The following is a 17,521-nucleotide window of genomic DNA, read 5'->3' as shown; positions in this document are numbered from 1 at the left end:
ATGTACAAATGCGCTTTACACAATTGATGTGTGTATGGATTGGGATAACAGTTGTATGAACCCCTAATAAAATGTTAAAAAAGAAAAAAAAAAAAAGGCGATTGAAATGCCAAAGTAGGACACAGAGAGGAAGGAAAGGAGTTGGAAAACTGATGACAGAAACAAAAAATTGATGACAGAGCTAACGCTGGAGAAAGCACGATAGAATGTACAAGATCGAAGATTTTCTCATCACAACTGCCTTTTTCATCAACTGTACTCGTGGATTTCTCCAGACGAATGTACAGAAGTCAAACTGACAACATCTGCGGGATGAGATGATGGAGAAGCTCCATATCAGCAGCTAAAACAAGGCCAGGGACCAACTGTGGGACAGAACATCAATTGCATGTTGAAGTTCAGATTGAAGCTGAAGAAAATTAACTCAAGTCCATGAAGGCCCAAATGTGATCTTGAATAGATCCCATCTGAATTTTGAGAATATCTCAAGAACAGATTTGAGGTAATAAACAATAATTGACCGAAGATCTGATGAACTCTGGGATAATAAGAACACCACACATGAAGAAAACAAAAGATCATTAAGACAGCAAAGAAAACAGATCCAAGTGAGGTTAGAGGAGACTTTGAAACTTGCTCTTCAGCATAGAGTAGCTAAGAGCTGAACAGAAAAATTCAAAGGGCAACTCAAGAAGACAACGTATTATAAAGAAACATGCAAAGACCTAGAGTTAGAAATAAAAAAGGCAAAACATACGCAGCATATCTTAAACTGAAAGAACTAAACAAAAAAAAATGCAAGCCTTGAGTTGCAATATTGAAAGACTCCATGGGGGAAAATATTGAATGATGAAGGAAGCATATAAAAAGATGGAAAGAATGCACATTGTAGTATATGATCAGTGGTACTGAGGGAGACAGTCTAAGCTGCACTGAAGACATTAGCCTGACACAAGGCTCCAGGAATAGACAGAATACCAATCGAAATGTTTCAACAAGCTATGAAGCGCTGAAAGTACTCACTCACCTATGCCAAGAAGTTTGGAAGACAGCTACCAGGCTGACTGACTTGAAGAGATCCATCTTTGTACCCATTCCCAAGAAGGTAATCCAACAGAATGTTCGAATTATAGAACAAAATCATCGGTAAGACATGCAAGTAAAATTTTGCACAAGATCATTCAAGAATGGTTGCAGCAGGACACTGATGGGGAGTTGCTAGAAATTCAGGCCAGATTCAGAAGAGGGGGTGAAACAAGGGATATAATTGCTGGTATCAGATGGATCTTGCTGAAAACAGAGAATACCGGAAAGATGATTACTTGTGTTTTATTGACTTTGTCAAGGCATTTGACTGTGTGGATCATAGTAAACTAAGGGTAAGCTTGAAAAGAATGGGAATTCCAGGATACTTCATTATGCTTATGTGGAACCTGCACATGGATCAAGAGGCAGTTGTGGGAACAGAACAAGGGAATAATACTGTTTTGTTTAAAATCAGGAAAGGTGTGTGTCAGGGTTGTATCCTCTCACCATACTTATTCAATCTGTATGTTCAGCAAATAATCCAAGAATTTGGATGGAACGAAGAATGTGGCATCAAGTTTGAAGAAGGCTTACTAACAACCTTCAATATGCAGATGACATAACCTTACTTGCTGAAATGAGGACTTGAGGCACTTGCTGATGAAGGTCAGGGAATGCAGCCTTCCATGTGAATTACAAATGAAAAGAAAACAAAATATAAGCAATTAAACCCATAGGTAACATCATGATAAATGCAGAAAATTGAAGTTGTCAAGGATTTTGTCTTGCTTGGATCCATAATCAATGCTCATGGAAGCAGCAGTCAAGAGATCAAACGACTTCCTGCTCTAGCTAATCTGCTGCACAAGATTTCTTCAGTGTTGGAAAGTGAGAGTGTCACTCTGAGAACTACGGTGCACCTGACCCAAACAGTGGTATTTTCAATCACCTCATATGCATGTGAAAGTTGGACATTGAAGAAGGAAGACAAAGGAATACTCAATGCATTTGAATTATGGTGCCGGCAAAAATATTGAAAATACTGTGGACTGCCAGAAGAACTTACAAATGTGTTTGGAAGAAGTATAGCCAAGAATGTTCCTTAGATGCGAGGGCTTTCTCTCACATGCTCTGGACCAGTTCCTGGACAAGACATCATGTGTGGTGGGTAGTTACGTAATTTCATGTCAACTTGATAAATAAGTGCAGGGGTGGAGTTTAGCCTGTCAATCACGTCACAGCCTGATGAGGACTCCTTTTGGGTGTGGCCTTCTCATGAAGATTCTGGGAATTTCCTCTCTTCCTCTCTGCTTCACTTCCTGTTGAAGAACCACTCGAAGAGCTGGAGGAGCCACCTGGAGACCTGCGCCAGGGCTGAGATGCTTCCACTGCCGTTGGATCCACAAGACGTTGCCCCCACTGGCCTGTGATCTTCCTGCATCATTGCACGTGGCTTATTGAGTCTGAAGAAAGATTTATGGACTAGTATTGGATTTATGGGTTAATACTGGACTTACAGACTTGATCTGGACTAGGCTGTTTTCTTAATATACAATTACTTTGATATAAAGCTCTCATACATACATGTGTCCCTGGATTTGTTTCTCTAGTCAACCTGACCTAACACAATTGGTAAAGTGGAGGGGCAGTGAAAAAGAGAAGACCCTTGATGAGACAGAGTGACACAGTGGCTGAAACAATGGGCTCTGATAGAACAATGGATTAGGCAGTGCTTACTTCTGTTGGACACAGGGTTGCTATGAGTCACAAATGACTTGACTGCTCCTGGTAGCAGCACAGTATTTTTTTTTTTTTGGAGATTCGTTAGAATTTTCTATGTATAGAATCATGTTATATGCAAATAGTTATAATTTTGTTTCTTCCTTTCCAACTGGAGTACTTTTTTCTTCCTAGTACTTGTTGCCTAACTTCTTTGACTAGACTAGAATTGCCAGTACAATGTTGAATAGCACTGGTAAAAGGAAGCACACGTTTTATTCCTGATTGTATGGGGAAAACTTTCAATCTTTCATCATGAAGTCTGACATGAGCTGTGGGTGTTTCATGAATGCCTGTATCAGACTGAGGTTTCTTTTTGTTGAAGTGGCTGCTGGTTTTGAACTGTGGACTTTGTTGACTGTAGTCCAACGCATAACCACTATAGCACTGGGGGTCCTTCTCAGTAGGCAGGCCGCTATTAAAAATCAAGACAGCAACGGTGGTAATGGATACAAGAAAGTGCTTTATTTTTCTCTAGATTATAAAATCTTTGAATAGGGGAATGGTGACTGCCTTGGCTAATGTTCTTCATTAGAAAAGAAATAGATCTTTTTCTTGATACAAGAGAACAGGCCTTATTGCCTCTAATGCTCCATGGAAGAGAATATTAGGGTTGAAAATTCAGGGAGCTAGCAGTTCCTTGGATGACTCCTCTTAATGAAAGAAGGCCACCAGAGTGGAGAATTAGTTCCTGTACTTTATGTTTCTGGCCTCCTTGTGCACCAGAGGAAGAAGAGTGTGATGACTGTGCAAAGGGATGAGCACAGGGCCAGTATGTCCACTCAATAGCAGGGCTAAGCATCCACCATGAGATGATGCTAGAAATCTTGGCTTTTTTATAACGTTGTCTCTTCTTTCCCTTCCACCTAAATCCATAAATATACCCCATAGCTAACCTCTTAGCCAGAAAAAATTTGTGAAATGAAATAATTCACTTATTTCATAGATTTATATATAACAAGTATGAGGACTTAAAGATATGTTCATCTTTATAAATATGTAAAGTATCAATATATTGAACCATATGCTAATATTTCATATATTTATATATTAATCACCAACACCATTAGTCTCTTAGTGGCCATAAAGTAAAAGGAATAACAGAGGGGCTTGGGGTCTAGAAGTATTCTGTTTCTTGGGATCCAACGCAGAAATAGCTCATGGACATTCAAAAGAAGTTAATTTAGTTTTAATGTTGAAAGAAAGCAACTAAAACAAAGGCTCTCCTGATAGAAAATTGAAAAATACATTAACCACAACATTCTATTTTAAAAGATGGGCATTTAGTTTGTACTCATATTTTGTAATAAGTTAATGACATATCTTACAGGATTAAAGCAAAATGTTACTTCCCTGTGCATTTTGCAAATAATAAATAATTCATTGAGAGTATTAACATTCACCTATGTAATTAGAGTTTACAAATGTACAAAACTTTGGGTAACAAACATTTTAAACTTATTTTGTCAACATTCAATAAGCCCAATCCCCCCAATAGTTTGAGTACAAACAAGCACAAGGGGCCACTGTGACAAACACAAGAAAGTAGGGGGCGGGGGTAGGAGGGGGGCAAATGCAGACTTGCGGATGCAAGGAGGTCCAAGTAGTCTTGTCCTTGTAAAAAGTAAAAGCATTTCTCAAGATATAAAAGAAAAAAAATCTTCATAATTAAAAGCTAAGTAGATGAAAGAACATTATACAGTATATATCATTTATTTTCTCTACATATATTTGCATATCTTAAATGTAACGTAAAGTACAGCGCTTCAATTTAGGAATAACATCTAGTACTTGGCAAGTCTCCATGACATGGAATGAATGTTTAATAGTTCCCAAAGATTGTGTCAAGTTTTTATTTGGTCATTATTCTTTTAATGTTTTAATGTTTTTCTTTACTTACGGGATTGAACCAATTTTAGAAATAAAATCTACAACCAGGGGACACACACACAAAATGCACCTGTTTTAGAAAATATCACGCAATAGAGTCTTTAGAATGTCATTAAAATAGTGCTTGTGGTTAAATAATCAAGGGAACAAGCAAAACGTACTACAACTAATGTATGATAAATGCATGTATGAGAAAAAGTTATGAGGCACAACCTTAGAAGTTTTAACTGGTGTGTTTGCACTTTCATAAGCGAATCTGGGTAACGTGAGTGAAAATGCTTGGTTAAGAATAGATGAGGCCCCAGTAACCATGGCGCGATGCCTCACACCAGTGCCTTTGGCCTCATTTTCTGTCAGGACAGACGCTCGCAGCCCACTAGAGGCAGCTCTGATTTACTCAGAAGACCAAAAGTATTTCATTCTAGTTTACACCTCTTTCCCACGGGTTAGCCTCTTTACTGTGCGACCAGGGACTTGGTGTCCAGGAATGTAGCAGTCAATGGAGTATGAAGTATATCCACTGAGCGCAGAACAGCTGCATTAGATTCATAAAGGAGGAGAACAGCTTCACTTAGGGAATTATAGTTTTACAGTCACCACACAAGCCCCAGCTCTTCCCAGGCACAGTGGAGCCACCTGAAACAAAAGCAATAGGGTTTGTAGGTTAAAGCAAAGTCCATTCTCCCACAGTAGCTGGTAAAATTCTGAAATCATTCTGTGCCTGTTGACAGACAGCTGCTATTCCCAAACCTCAGGGCACCAGTCCTACTTACTGTTGGCCCGGTTCCTCCCCCTTTATATATAAGACCAACTATAAACTATAGACACTAAACTATAAAAAACTATAGGGAAGGTTTTAAAGAGAACTTTAGAGCAAAACACGAGTCTTTGCATTTGACTGAAAAGAATTTAAATGCTATTAGTTGGTGGTGGGGATTGAGGTTACCAATACAAATTAAGAAAGTTTGCTTTGTACTTGGGTGGCCAAGTAGCCCTGGTGTTGTACTGGGTTATGAGTTAGGCTGCTAACCACAAGGTCATCAGTTTGAAACCACCAGAAAAAGAGGAGGCTTTCTACTCCCATAAAGATTTACAGCCCTGGAAATCCACAGAAGCAGTTTGACTCTGTTCTATAGGGTCGCTGTGAGTCAGAATCGACTCAATGGCGGATAGGTTTTGTTTACATGGAAGTATGTAATAAAACGTGGATGCTACAGTAACCCCCTGATCAGTGAAACCCCCCACTCCCAAACAAATGCATGAATTTTGAGCACAGATCGAGACTGCATGTATATGAGAATTCTCCATCTGTTGTTTTGATCCCTGTTACAGTTTCATAAAACAACCCATGTATTTTAAACCCCCTCTATTTACAGTATTCTTGGAGTAGCCTCTACATAATTTAAGACAAAATGTCTGTTTGCAATTAGGCAGTTTTTTTTCAAAATCCCTAATATACCGGTTCTCCAACACTACCAACAGTTGATGTTGCCAAGACAACCAGCTAGAAAGCTGAGTGTGGAGAATTTATTAAATGCACTGCTGTAGTTTCCTCCTGGCTTGGGTTAAGGCTGGTAGTGCATGGGTGGGGGCCATAAATTATGTGTACCTTTTGTGTGGCATGCACACAAAATAGTTATGTAGTTACAGATTTGCAATTTAGATAGAGTGATTCAATAGAAGATTCTAATTGTCTATGAAATCAAGACTTAAAAACTAGTCAGTGGATTTCCTTATAACTAGCCTAAGAGATTAAGTCAAATAAATCTCAGGAAAAGGTTCTCTCATTTCTATGTTCCCTGGTGGCCATTCCCCACTGTTTCTGACACAGAAGGAGGCTGATAGGCGATAATCACATCGTCTCCAGTGAAATCTCTTGGAATGTACTCCAAAATGCGCTAAAACCCTCAATCTTGCCCTTTATTTCCTGCACCAACTGATCTTACTTTTTTAAGAAACAGATCAAGGTCACACAGTGTCAATTTCCTCCCTCTGGTGGCATGGCTATGCATTGGACTGCTAACCACAAGGTCAGCAGTTCGAAACCACCAGTTGCTCCAAAGGAGAAAGAAGCTTTTACTCCTGTAGAGTGACAGTCTTAGAAACCCAAAGGAGCAGTACCCTGTCCTACAGGGTCACTATGATGTGAGTCGGATGGGACGCGGTGACAGTGAGTTTTCACTTAAAGACTTCCTGTCCCTGTCTACCTGCCCACTCTCATCTTTCCCTCCGTCCTCAGAGGAAAAGCTCTTTCCTTCCAAAGGTGACAAGTCTGCTTCTCTTTTCTGTTTCATGACCTTCTCCCAAGTAGCGGCCCTACAGTTTTACTCTTTTCAAGCAAAACCAAATCTCTCCCTACCCTCTTATTGCAAAAATAAAGAACAAACAAAAAACACACACACAGAAACCAAACCAAACTGTAAACACTACTTCAACCACTAACGTCACCACTGATTTGTTAATGTGCTTTCTAGCCAGTTATTTACCAGTGTCTCTGATCCCACACTTTGGACTGTGGGAAAATAGTAGTACCTGGATTATTGAGTTTCAGATAAATTCTTTAATGTAAAATGCTTAGAACACAGCCTGGTATATAAATATACTTAATAAATATTAACTTTCTGTCATCATTAATTAAAAATTGCCTGCCCTCAGTACTGCTCACTCTTATTCTTCCCTTTATTGGTCAACTCTGGGCAGTGCCTTCTGCTTCTATCACATTCACAAAAGTCCATCCAACAACCTCACAAATGAGTAAACATCTTCATTACTCATTAGGATTTCATTCACAAAGTACTTCCCCTCCCTTTACAAGCTCTGTTCTCTTATCTTCTAAGGGACTCTCTGATCATGCCTTTGCTATTTTCGCCACAAGTTGCCCCTGGTGGCCTAGTGGGTTACAAGTTGGGCTGCTAAATACAAGGCCAGCAGTTCAAACCCATTAGCTGCTCCTCGGGAGACAGATGAGGCTTTCTGTTCCTGTAAAGATGACAGTCCCTGAAACTCGAAGGGGCAGTTCTATTCTGCCCAACATGGTTGCCATGAGTCAGCACTGACTTGATGGCAGTGAGCGAACTTCTAACACAGCAGTAACTGTGAGCACGTGACTCAAAGTACCAAACCCAGGGCCACTGAATTGATTCCGAGTCTCAGGGGCACATTTGGAGTTCTGTGACTGTAAAGCCTTGCAGGGACACACAGCCGAGTGCTTAACCCACCGCACCACCAGGGTTCCCTCAAGCACTGGCAGAACCTTTGAGCCCACCCTTCTTCTCTCCTCTCTGATGCACACACCTCAAGCCTTACAAGGAAGCAGTCTTCTCGTCGCTGTCCTTTCCCAGCCGCCACCGCTGCCTGCCTGACCTGAACGGACTCTGTCCTCCATGGCTGGCACACTGAGCTTTCTCTCCCCACAACGCAGTCTGGGTGAAAAGTCCCAGCTGGATCCTCATCACCAAACTCTTTGGCTTGACCTTCATAGACCTCTGTCTTGCTCTCCCACTCCCTCCATAACAATTCCTACCCTTTTAAACCATGGGTTTTTATAATCAACCATCAATCCCAAATACATATTTCATATTTCAGCTCCAGTGGCATTATTTTATGTTTCCTCTCAACCCCTTCCCCCTTTACCATCTACTTGAATTGAGTCAATTCTGTCGATCCCACTTCATTCACTGAAGTACTCCCAATTCTTTCTCTCTCGCTGATATCCTGTACTACTCACTGCTTACAGTACTGGGCACTTAGTAGGAAAAAGCCAACCAGTACCGCTGCTGCCGGGCGGGGTCTGGCTCACAGCAACCCGACGGCACAGAGCAGAACTGGCCCACCGGGTTTTGAGGCTGTGTATCCTCACTGGAGCAGAGGCACATCTTTTTCCTAGGGAGCAGCTGGTGGCTTTGAACCATCAACCTTTGGGTTACAAGCTGAGTGCTTAACCGCTGCACCACCAGGGCTCCCGGCTCCCATCACTTAATACCAACCACTTCTTGTACATGCCGTATTTTACCCACTGAAGTGGCAGTTCAAGTTCTATGACAGCAGGCATCTCCTAAGCTGTGTTTTCTTGGTAGCACCCAGTATTGCTCCTTGTGTGGAGGAGAACCGTCTGCCTCTGATGTTCCAGATTCTGAATCTGGTGTAACAGGCACAAGATGACTGATTCTGTTCTTGGAGATGATGGAAACATAAATCTTGAAAGATCGTTCTTTAGAATAGCTAGAGCCCATCTAGAAACAGACCAGGTCAGAATTCTTTTTGTTAGTGAGTCTGCCCGGTTAAGATTTTTCCTTGTGAATACAATTTTGGATTGTCTTCTTTATTTACTCTCACTCTCTCCCATCAGGCAGATTCCAACTCACAGTGATCGTACAAGGCAGGGGTTCTGAGACTGTCATGGTTAGCAGAGTAGAGAGCCCCCTCTTTCTCCCATCGTCTTCATTAGGTGCATTACGCGTGAACCAGAAATGGGATCTGCTCTCAACCACCAGGAGCCCGAGTCTTTGAGATTTTGGTTCATGTACGGGGAAGTGGCTCAAAAATTTCTGACTACTCTCCTTTTCCCCACAATCTCCTCTCACTATTACTGTCCTCTTGCTGTCCTATAAGTAGCTCTGTTGGCACTGTGGGTTAGGTGTTGGACTGCTAATGTGAGGTTGGTGGTTCAAACCTACTAGCTACTCTGAGGAGAAAGATGAAGCTGTCTGCTTCCCAAAAGATTTAGTCTCTAACACCTTACATAGGGTCGCTGTGAGTTGGGCTCGACTTGATGGCTGTGGGCTCTGTGGGCCCATAAACTCTATCAGTACTAGCATAGCTCACCAATTCCCAGCGAACAAATGGTGGCAGCTCAACTAATGTCTCTTGAGTATTAACTTGTATGTATTTCCAAGGTAATTTAGGATTTCAATTATGTTATACTGATATTCCCTTGTACATCCTCATATTTAGTTAAGAAATTACTTTTTAATATGAGTATTTTGTCATATATTTCCATTTGGAAAAATTGAGCCAATCTGTTTGACCAAAGTAACTGTTTCAACATTTTGTTTGAAATAATGGGAAATATAATCCATACCTGGGCCCACTCGTTTGTTTGCGGATCATAAGCCTCCACAGTATTAAGATAAGTCTGTCCATCGTAGCCGCCAACGGCATACAGTTTATCACCAAGCAAACAGACGCCTACCGCATCTCTGCTGATGCTCATAGAGGCCACTGCAGTCCACACATCGGTTTTAGGATCGTATCTGGAAGGAAAATGGTGAGTTGGAGCTGTTGTTCTCAAAGTGTCTTATGTAACAGTAATTTTACTCTTCAAGTCTATCTGTTGTCTTACTGTCTATTGAATAAGAGCACATCAACATATTTTAGAGAAAAAATACCAGTATTTTCCTGAATGCTTTTAACTTACAGGGTTATAGATTCATTTAGCAGATGCACCCCACTTAAACTATTCAAAGGAACTCAATACGGAAAAGGACTTGAAGGCTGTTGATTGTGTTATGGGTGGAACTGTGGCCCCTGTAAAAGATATGCTCAAGCCCTAACCTCCGCCCAGTGCTGTGGCATGGCTTGGGGAAAAAGGGATCTTCTTGGCAAATGTTATCTGTTAACCAAGTCCTAAGTGGAGTAGGCTTTTGGTTGGTGTTATAAAACCCAAGGACAGAGACAGAAATAGTTACACACTGAGAAGAGGGGGTGGGGTGGGGTGGGGAAGCATGTAGGGATCTGTCGACAAGCAAGGGAATACCAAAGATTGTTAGCAGCCCCCAGACACTGGGGAAATCAGAGAGTAATTGTTTCTCTCCCAAAGTCCTGAGGAAGAATCAATATGGCTGAGACCCTGGTTTGGTCTTCCAGCTTTCCAAATTGTTTTCAAAGCCATCTGTTGTAGGGCTTAGTTATGGCAGCCCCATGACACTGAGACAGATGGCCTACTTGAAACCTGAAACTATGTCTGGTAACATACAGGCTGGTCATTGTAGCTTCCCATCTCTGACCTTTCTGGCTCGTGTCATGATGTATGCACATGAGAACTGCCCAAAGCTGTCTGTCCAGGGACAGACGTGAAGATTCTCTACAGTGATTCTCATTCCTCTCATATGAGTGGACAACTGTCCACTGGGTGCAGTACTAGAGAGAGTCGGTTGTTTACAGGGCAGTGTTTAAAAAGACTTCGCTAGTTCCTAAATTGTAGGATGTAACACATACAGTCTGAATTATTTTCTTCCCAATAAAGGTGAAGTGCAACATGTTAACTTTTCTGCTTTCCCAAAATACAGCTGTTTGCTTATTCTTTCATAGAAGGGGCTCATTGTCATCTGACCTCCTCATCCAGCTTTCTTCTGGTCACATGCAGTTTAGGAAGTCATACTGATCCTGCAAGGTCGAATCAGGTCAACTCACTCACTTCCAAAACTCTTAAGGCCTCAATACTCGACCCGATTTGCTTCACTGCCCAGGGTCCCCCACACCTCTTTCTGCCCACTCTCTCCTTAACTTTTTGATTTCCAGCCATAATGGCCTCTTTCAGTTTCTCAAAAGAACCAACTTCTTTTTGGCTTTATACAGGATCTTCTTTTTTTCTTGGAAATGGTCTTTGTCTGCCAACTTCTCCTTCAAGTTTTACTTTTAAAGGCAACCACCTTCTGGCAGTATATCCTTAAGCCCCCAAGTCTTTCAAAATGGTCAATTCCCCCCGCCCACCCCACTTCAAGCCACTTATTACAATTCCATACTAATTCTGAGGTCTCTGCTGGTAAATTACAACCCTCATAGAACAGAGGTAATGTCTTTCCTGCTCCCCATCCATCAGCCAGATAGAGAAGAAAAATGTGCTCAACAAAATTCTTGCGCATTGGAACCACTTATATTTCTTGGACAGTTATTCAAATAGCTCCTTATTTTTAATACTGGTAATTAAAGGGGAAAAGCTAAGCTTTTATCCAGTATGCTAGAATGGATTGCTGGAAAAACTATTGAACACTATGTGGTAGAGCAAGTAAACTGTATTTTAAAATAACTGAAGGCTTCATGTTGAAAGGGGAAGCCCTACTTTATAGTTCCTGCTGATGAATGTAAAAAGAAAGACAGAATTAGAGAAGTACAATTTTTCAAACCCTAATAAAAATCGTGATCCAGGCAAGGATTATCAATCTGTATCAAAATGACTGTGTGAGAGAGAATGAACTATTCACATTGCACCCAAGCAACAACACACAGACTACTTTCTAGTCATAAGAGGAAAAGTCATCAGGATGCAATTGCATCGTTGTACTGTCACCACCCATCATTCGTGTTTAGTCTTTGCAGGGCTAGAGGTGGCCATGCCAAATATGTCTCCTGATGTGAGGTGCCCTGACGCAAGCAATACTATACGTGACATGTATTAGCCCAAACATAACCTTCTAAACCAGCCAGCATTGAGACAGAACTTCCAGGGCTTAACGGGCCACAGGTGTCATGACAAGGGAGGAACCAGACACATCCAGAAAGCACAGCACGTGGGACAAGAAGACTGGTCCAGTCTTTTGAGCCAGTCAGTGTGGTAAAACATTGACCTGTGTTAGAGGAAAAAGCCGCAGGAAGAGTGTACCAATCCAGTGCAGTATGTGGTCTGGATTAAAGAACCGTGTGAATTGGTGACAGGGGCCACTTGGAGTCCACTGGGGAAAGTGGTATGTTCTGTGTATCAGATGCGTTTTTCCTTCTATGCCTCCCACTGCTACAGTTCTTAATTTTGTTATTTGCACTCCATGTCTAGAGGCTGACATTTTCCATACCTGAACTTCTTCTATGGAGATTCACATGTACTGCTGACTCTAAAGACTCTTAACCTTCAGCCAAAACCTTTGTTCTGCACTCCAGACTCATGCACTCAACTCCCTGCCCGCTTTCTCCACTCACGTAGCTAGAACTTACCAAGCAAAGATGCTGCTGTCGTACTTGCATTTCTTATTAAGTGGCAACACCTCTAACTAGTTTCTTGAGCTTAAAGGATCTCTATCATTCTTCACAGCAAATTAACCACCAAGTTCTATTGCTTCTACCTCTTACATCCAAGCAGATGATTCAGTCAATTCTAAGGCCAGGTTTAAGTAGTCAGTAATATGGTAAGAGAACAATGTAAGCAGACTGTGGGCAGACAGATTGAGGGATGCCCAGAGCATACAACCATATTTGCAAACCTCCTGAGAAAACGGCCTTGCTTGTAGGGAATTCTCAAGAAACAGCTATTCATTTGTCTGGAAGTGACAGGGCCCTCTATTTGTGTCTGGTTGTTGTTATTTGTCCATAACTAGGCGTTACCTCTCCACGCAGTCTGAGAGCCTGGAAGTCAAGTTGGAGGCAGGAGCATCGTGCCCGCCAATAGCATAGAGAAGCCCATTCCAGGTAGTCACTCCCACGCCACCTCTCCTTTTGGACATCTGTGCACACAGTGTCCACTTATTGGTATGCGGATCAAAACACTCTACTGATTTGAGGCAAGAGCTTCCATCACGTCCACCAACTGCATAAAGTCTACAAAAAGAACAAATGAAATGACCAGTAAATTATAGGATTTTTATTATGATTAAGATAAAGATCTCTACTTTCATCAAGTCTAAGATGCTAATGATTATAAGACACTGTCAATTTATGTGACATTGTGAAAGACGATATGCTACCAACTGAATGATACAAGTACGTGTCACATCACAGTTTACATACATGTATGAGCATATACACACAAACACGTATGTATCTTCCAAACTCAAGACTCACTGCTAGGGAGTAGATCCTGGGTTTCTAAGACTTTACATTTTTATGAGACTAGGTGGTCTCATCTTTCTCCCACAGAGCTACTGATGGGTTTGAACTTTGGACCTAGTGGTAAGCAGGTCAGTGTGTAGCCCATTGCGTCACCAGGGTTCCATGTATGTGTGTGTGTTTGTAGTGAGACCCAGGAGAGCCAGAACTTGATGGACTGCAGTATTTTCCAGTCTTGTAATTTTTACCTTCAATGGTGTGGCCTTACCCCCTTCCTATCATTCATATAGAGTAAAACATTTGAGTCTTCCGTCAGACCAACCTCTGCCTTCTAAGATTCTGGCTTTCAAAGTTTCTGCCACACAAGGTGGCTTTAAAATGTTCATAGAAAAATGTTAATGAGAATTTCTACAAAAATCATGTAAACTTTATTCAATAAAAATATCAAAATGTGAAGCTATTGTTTTACAGCAGGTCTGTACCCTTGTGAAGGTCGTTTCCATCTCTAATCCTTCCCTGAGGAAGTTCTTCATCCCTCGATTTTTATGTCAAAATGGTAATTCTGGCATCCTCGAGGGGCTCAAACTGTGTTCCTTTTCCATGTTCTTTGTGCTTAGGGAGCAAAAAGGAGTCTGCAGGGGCAAGATCCTGGGTGTGGGGTGCGTGGGTGAGGTTTCTCAGCAACACTGTCATCGGAGAAGCCCTTCTACTCGCTAATGAGCAGACACCTTGTTGAGCATGATCAAAATCCCTTGGTGTAACATTCCTGGCCTTGTACTCACCAAGGCAGTTTTCATTTGTCTTTAAACGTTTTCCTAATAATCTCCCATATGATTGTCCTGGGCCCTTCGGGGAGACCTATCAAGATCACCCCTTTACAGTGCCCCAAAAGGGGTCCCTGAGCTGCCCTCTGTGCTTTGAGTGTAACTGGCCAAGCAGACTCCCTCAGAAGCCACTATTGTGAGTGGGCCTTTTTTCTGAAGGCGCCGGAGCGAGACGAAAACAAGTGTGTGATTGAGAGGACTAGTCTGTAGCCCTCCACCCACCAATCAGACACGTGTGTAAACGAGTGTCTGACACGACTTGTGCATGTATGAACTGGAACTCCATTGCCTCTACAAAATATTTAAAAATTTAGCTATTTTCTGATATCCAAGAAATAACATTTGAATCATACTATATAACTATTCAAATGCTAAATATTTATATGTACTTAAACAGCAGATCTCATATGCAACCCAAACCGGATCTTTTTATTTCATTATTATGGTTTGGGAGAGTTTACAGAGAAAACCGATTTCTATGACAAAAATATTCACTTTTGTGTTGTGACGTCAGTTGCAATTCCTTCAATGCGACAGCACCTTTCCCACTTCCTGGCTGTCCCTATTTCATCCATCCTCTTCCCTGCCCCTTCCTGCCTTCGTAGCATTTTGCAGCTGACTGCTGCTCTTCAGGTCCTATATGTTCTAAGACGCCTCTTCCTCATGGGTGGTACTGTTCATGTAGCTGTGTCTGTGGTTTAGATAGAAGGCCATAGCAGGACTGGGCTCAAATCCCAGTCTTGGGAGTTCCACAGTTCTTCATCAGATTAGTTAATCTGTAGGTCTGCTCTCTCTTATGCTTTGAATTTTGTTCTGTACCTTTCTCCTACTCTTCGAGGACCTTTTAGTGATGTTCCAATTAAAGAGGCTGACTGCAATAGCTGGTGCCATCTAGTTCTCTGGGGCCTAGGGTAGCAAAGCCTGCGGTGCAAGCAGTCCATTAGTCCTTTGGATTGTTTTCTTGAGTCTTTGATTTTGTTCACTCTTGTTTTTCCCCCTCCATGTGTGGAGAGATCAATTGTTGCATCTCAGATGGTCAAACTGGTTCTTAGATAGCAAGATGGCCATGTTTTCAGCAATAACATGTCTGTGGCAATATTTTGCTCTAAACGGAACCTATATTAATAGCATGGACACTGGAGCTTGCTATGCTGCACACACTATGGACAGCAGAAATGCTGAGGAGAATAAGTGTTGGGAAGAATGGAGAAGAGGAGAGGGGCTCAGGAAGGTTTTCCATAGGTGATTTTTGAATGTCTCAAAAGTGACCAGGTTTGGCACACAGGAAAGTAGTCCTTGATCTTCATGAGTCAGGGCCCCATGTCCTCTTTGCTCTCAGCAAGCAAGATCGTGCCATCTGTATAAGGCAGCTTATTAACAAGCCTTTCTATAATCCCGATCCCTCGTTCTTTTTATAGTCCAGCTTCTCAGATTATGTGTGCGGTATACAGCTTGAGTGAGTATGGGGAAAGGACCCCACCCTTGAAGCACACCTTTCTTGATTTTAAACCACCCAGTTCCCTTTGTTCTGTTCGATCGACTGCCTCTAGATCTACGTATAGTTTCCTCATGACCACTGCGTTAGTCTGGGTGGACCAGAGAAACAAATCTAGGGAGACTCATATGTGTATAAGAGCAATTGTACACGAAGAAAACATCCCAGCACAGTCCAGATCAAGTCCATAAGTCTGACATTACCCCATATGTCAATACTAGTCCATAAATTCCTCTTTAGATTCACGCAGTTATGCAATGATACTGAAGGCAGGAAGATCATAGGCCAGTGGTGAGGAAGTCTTGTGGATCCAGTGGTGCTGTAAGCATCTCAGCGCTGGTGTGAGTCTTCACATGACTCCTTCAGTTCCAGGGCTCTGGCTGCATCAGTGTAGCTCCATGTGGCGTGTCAGCAGGAAGACGAAGCAGAGAGTCTATATGTACCTGGCCTCCAGTGAGCTATTTATCTCTGTGGTGCCTCCAAATGAGGTCATCAAGCTGCAAGCTGATTGACAGGCTAGATTCCACCCCTTTGCAAGTTGACACCAGATTGTGTAACTGCCACAACTACAATGAAGTGTTCTGGAATTTCCATTCTTTGCAATGTTATTTATAATTTGTAATGCTACACAGTTGAATGCCTTTGCATAGTCAGTAAAAGTCAGGCAAACCTCTTTCTGCTAGTTAGTCTCTGCTTCCAGAGAAGACCTATCTCATGTCAGCCAGGGTATCCTTCTGTCCACATCTTTTAGTATGGTTTGAATTTTTCTTTTCAGAAACTCAAGAAAGTATATTTAGCTAGGTTAAATTCTGAAATATTTACTGCTCATTAGAAAGCAAGACAGATAACAAAGCAAAGCATTTCAATGTCTCGAAGTCCAGGCTACCATAGGTCTGAAAATCAGTAGAGAAGACTATTATATTTTTGTCCTCTATTCGAAATACTGGCGAACAAGATGTGCCATTGTGTATATTGTCAAGTGAACTAACCCTAATTATATAAACAAAAGAGTTTAGTTGTTTCCATTTACTAGATTCTTTGGTGGCTGCTTCTGCTATCAAAGAGGAAAGATGCACAGTGATTTCTTTAGGTCAAACAAACCAAGGTGGGCAAGGGTGAGTTTAATGTCTTTATCTTATCACTTATAATAGTGCTAAGAATTATAAAAAGTACATAACTAATACATGACACAAGCCCACTGCCATGGTACAGAAATGTTTATAATACTTGTGCTTTTCTAATTTGTCACATAGTAATGAATAACATAATTCTAAAACGACTTTTCCTCCTGACATTTAAGCCAGATTCTTTCTTTCTGGAACCAGTGATAAAGCATTTTAAGTGAGCAAAAGATAAACAACAAACAAGTTTTATTTAGTAGCCATATAAAGCTTTACTCTACGAGACAGGCTGAATAAAGACCTGTATTAAGTGTCTGAGTGACGATGAGCTACTGCTGATGGCTCTATTCAAGCCTGTTTCCTCCAGGAAGTGCAGGTACGAGGCAAGAGAGCCCTTCTTTTAAAGTCCAAGAAAAGAAGTAAAGAAACAGCAGTAGAAGATATTGAAAGAATTACTTAAGGAAACACAGTGGGAGAACCCATATTATTTTAAAAGTCCATATATCTTTAAAGGTATAAAATACACTAGCTTTTTACTGGACACTTATTAATATTAAATATTTATGTAATATTTCTGCATTCAATATGGTAAGTAGAAGCTTATAGCCTCTTGCCACGAAGTCAACTCTGAC

At 41.5% G+C, this 17,521-nt stretch overlaps 1 protein-coding gene across 1 annotated transcript in view; it reads right to left on the bottom strand.

Moving 5' to 3' along the window:
• Nucleotides 1-3,978: 3,978 nt before the first annotated feature.
• The window catches only part of KLHL5 (kelch like family member 5), a 57,931-nt gene continuing 44,388 nt past the window's right edge, over nt 3,979-17,521 (bottom strand). Inside the window, exons 9-11 of the mRNA XM_004703167.2 lie at nt 13,009-13,221; nt 9,776-9,947; nt 3,979-5,331 (exon numbers count right to left, since the gene is read on the bottom strand). Of these exons, the coding sequence (XP_004703224.1) occupies nt 5,275-5,331; nt 9,776-9,947; nt 13,009-13,221 (442 nt within the window). The 3' untranslated portion in view covers nt 3,979-5,274. The remainder of the gene's footprint in view (nt 5,332-9,775; nt 9,948-13,008; nt 13,222-17,521) is intronic.

This window comes from Echinops telfairi, unplaced genomic scaffold (assembly GCF_000313985.2).
Source record: "Echinops telfairi isolate 266 unplaced genomic scaffold, ASM31398v2 ScPeMD7_7468;HRSCAF=8506_0, whole genome shotgun sequence".
Lineage (NCBI taxonomy): Eukaryota > Metazoa > Chordata > Mammalia > Afrosoricida > Tenrecidae > Echinops > Echinops telfairi.
Note: the sequence above shows the minus strand (reverse complement) of the source record. Positions and strands in the feature narration are given on the sequence as shown.